This window comes from Dipodomys ordii, unplaced genomic scaffold (genome assembly GCF_000151885.1).
Source record: "Dipodomys ordii isolate 6190 unplaced genomic scaffold, Dord_2.0 Scaffold94, whole genome shotgun sequence".
NCBI classification, from domain to species: Eukaryota; Metazoa; Chordata; class Mammalia; order Rodentia; family Heteromyidae; genus Dipodomys; species Dipodomys ordii.
The window spans coordinates 7945285-7949209 of record NW_012267310.1 but is presented as its reverse complement, the minus strand read 5'-3'; the positions used below and the strand labels follow the sequence as shown (position 1 = coordinate 7949209).

Here is a 3925-nt window from a genome sequence, read left to right as displayed (position 1 = left end):
TATATATATATATATATATATATATATATATATATATATATGGATGACCTTATCTCAATGAATCACAATAATTTGTTTAAATAATATTTTTCAATAGTTAACCTAAAATCACACGTTTCTTTTGGATATCAAGACATAAATGCTCTTTGAATCATTTAGAAGCTAAGAGTTCTGTTATTGGTTATACTAAATGATATATGAGTTATTTTAACAGGTTGGAACCTTCCTCATTTTTCATTTGCTTCAAATAGAGACCGGTCTTGAATCTTTGTATTTTATTTCTAGAAAGGGGAAAGTTCTAGTTTCCAAGGGTGAATGTTACATTTTAAAATATAAGGACCAGGATACATATTTTTTCCATTCAGATCATCTTTTTCCTTCATATTTGTTTCAATATCAACTGCTTGTAAAGGCTACTTCTGTATACAGATTAAATGTAAAAAATAAATAGATAAAATATAAATATGTGTATAGACATATTTCCACTGGCTTATTAAAGTATAAGGAGGTAAAATGTTAAAGTATTTATCTGAATTTTTCATATGGATAACTATTATACAAAAATTGAAATAAAAATGATTGTAAATTATACATGTTTATCATAGTTATGTAACACAAATCAGAGGCTATATGTATGTGGACTGTTAAATCTACAATATATTGCATGCATGAAATTGATTATGTATGACATCAAATATTTCCAAATCTAATTAAATTACTCTCTGTCAGAATAATTCTTATTTGTTAAATAAATTCCATGGAACAAATCACATTAATCCCAAATATATCATATTTTCTCAACTTACTTGATCATTATAACATGTATATGACTATTGCAGGTTTATTTCTCAAATAAAAGAAGTCTGTTTTAAGTGTATCAGTGAATAATTACAAGTCTCTTTAAAATAGTTATTGTTCTTTTATTTTGCTATAAATATTTCACACATATGGCTATTTGAAATACCATCAACAGTCTTTCTCATGAATATTATCTTTACATTTTTATTTTAGCTTCTATTCAGCCCCTCATTTTTGTGTAACTACTTTTAGTATAGTATATTGTTACTACAACTACAAATTAAAAAGACTTAACTACAATTTATACATGACAAAAAGATTTGGGTATAAGCCTGCATGTTGTAGAATTATTTCTTACACATCACCTTACCTCATTTGATCCTTGCCAAAACATTGCAGCAAGCAAATTTGATCATCATTTTATACACGAGTAAAACAATGTTCCAAAAGTTGTGATGTATTGATCAAGTTCATGTGGTGTGTGAACTGTGGGGTCTTGATAATAAGAAATGTTCGGAACCATGTTCTCATGTCCTTCCACTTTATCAACCAGATACAGGGATGACTCTGTAGCTACCATTTCACATTATTTGATGGTTGTGCATGGACTTACATTATTTTCACAACTTTCAGAGTGGTAAGTAATACAGAAAAAAATGTCTTTTCTAATTTGGAGTAAGGCACTATCACAAAGGTATATTTCATATAATCCGTTTCACCACTCCATAAAATGTTTGCAAAAAAGATATTACTGCAATATAAGCATAATTTCCTAAAACTACAAACTCATTACTTCAAGTACTTTCAAAAGCTAACTTTGCTACAATTCTCTAAGCATAGTCCTGTTAACTTTTCAAATGTATTTCAGCCAAAATAATTTAAAAGACAGTGGGATAAATTTCACCTATAGAAATACACTAATCATTCCATTAAGGACTTTTTTATGCTTAGGTAAAATATTTAAAACATGAACTTACAGTTGCCAAATTAATATAATCAGTAACTTCATTAAAATTAGATGATATATTGAAGATATTGATTACCTGTAACAGTTAATTCAGTAGTTCTCCTTACAACAAAGCCTCCATATTTTAATTCACAGGTATAATTTCCAATGTCATCTTCTCGGACTTCTCTTATAAGCAATGTGTCTCTTTTAAATACAATGCTTGGCCTCCATGTTTTCGTCCTACATTCCTATAGGAAGAACATAGAATTTAGATAGTACTTACAGTAACTGAAAAAATAGAGTATGGTGTTACTAAATCAATCATATTTAAAGTTGCCTTTTAAAGGGAATAAACATTTTCAATTAATGCTAAGTAAATTTATTTATCTTTAAAGCTTTTGGAAATCATGTACCTGAATTTGAAGAGAATTTTTAGAAAGAGTCATATTACTAATTTCTCATACAGATGTATATGAGACTTATATACATATGTATTTATACTGAATACTTACATATCAGTTATGTATTGATTTATTAGATATTAGAATAAAGATGTTTGTTGGGCGCCGATGTCTCACACCTGTGTCCTAGCTATTCAGGAGCCTGAGATCTAGGGATTGCGGTTCAAAGCTAGCCCCGGCAGAAAAGTCCCCATGAGACTCTGATCTCCAATTTACCACTCAAATACCAGAAGTAGGGTTGTGGTTCAAGTTGTAGAGCACTAGCCCTGAGCACAGAAAGGCCCAGGGACAGAGCCCAGGCCCCATGTTCAAGCCCCACAACTGACCAAAAACAAAATCAAAACCAACAACATGTTAAGTACTACTAACATTATTTTAAATGCTAATACTTCATATTTGATTATTGAAAAATTAACCACACTGATATTAATAACTTGAATACATATTATTTGAATTTAAAACAGTTATATAAAATAAAATGCTATTTTAATATTATAAGTGTCATATTTAATACATTTAAGTTTGTTCATGTCATGTATATTATACTCCTTGAAAGAAATGAATAACATTTGTGTGCAAAGTCTTTAAAATTTCATGAATATGTATTGTAATTGTTGATAGCCCTAACAAATTATAATCTCTGAATTAAGTTTTGGATTATGATGCTATTGGCTCATAGATTTCTGTTTGTGCCAAAACAGAACTCCGTATCCTCTAGCCAGATTTACAATCAATGGAATGAGAATAAAATAATCTTAAACCCTTTGATATGATTGAGTGGTATAGTATTTCTAAAAATTTTATTGGCAAATCGGATTTTTTAGACTGTGATTTTATGTGGCTTAGTTCCTACTCTGTGTAATTGTGTGTGGAGGTGATTACACGGTTATTTTAGATTAAAAATCTACATTTTATTTGCTCATAACAGTTATATAAACCCTCATAATTGTGTAAATTGAGTACTGAATGTTTAGAATCTATACTTAGCCAGGTTAATTATTTTGCAGTATTCTACTTTAGAAGTAACTTTTAAATCTCATCTTTTCAATACTTGATATGTTGGCTATGGAAGAAATAAAATGTCAGAAAGCTTTTAAATTCTACATACACCCTATCTCCACCCACCATTTCATTATAATGGACTTTATAGCTTAAGATCAAAATGATTGTGGTGATGACAGAAATCTGATTAAAGAACCAGTATGAGACCAGTTATTTTTTAATTACGTATGTGTGAGGATATGTAGTCACTCATCATTCAGCAAATTTGAGATTCTCTCTGCAAAATGATAATAAATGATACACAGTTCTTAAAACCAACTTGTTAGCAAACAGTGAAGAAGTTGTATATATCAACACTGAATGTCTACATCTGAGAATTTGAAATGTATTTGTTTTTAGAAACTTTGTGCTCAATTGCTCTAACACAATGACCCATCAAAGTTTTATTAAGAATCTGCTTGTGGAAGGCAGGCCAATAGATTTCCAAAGATTAGCAATACTAAAGTATAAACAGGGAAAAATTAAAGCATTGCACAGGAACTGAAAACAGTTTGGGGTGGGTATTTCAGAGCCATTAACATCTAGGATAAAAAAGAAAAAAAGACCAAAGGGGGCTGGTAAGGTGGCTCAGTGGTAGAGCGCTTGCCTTGCATGCATGAGGCCCTGGGTTCGATTCCTCAGCACCACATAAGCAAAAAGAAAAAAAGCCGGAAGT

The 3925-nt window shown here is 30.1% G+C and overlaps 1 protein-coding gene across 1 annotated transcript in view; it reads right to left on the bottom strand.

Annotated features, from left to right (window-relative positions):
* The window catches only part of Il1rapl1 (interleukin 1 receptor accessory protein-like 1), a 1198232-nt gene that overhangs the window by 505940 nt on the left and 688367 nt on the right, over window positions 1-3925 (bottom strand). Inside the window, exon 5 of the mRNA XM_013026494.1 lies at window positions 1842-1995. Within this exon, the coding sequence (XP_012881948.1) occupies window positions 1842-1995 (154 nt within the window). The remainder of the gene's footprint in view (window positions 1-1841; window positions 1996-3925) is intronic.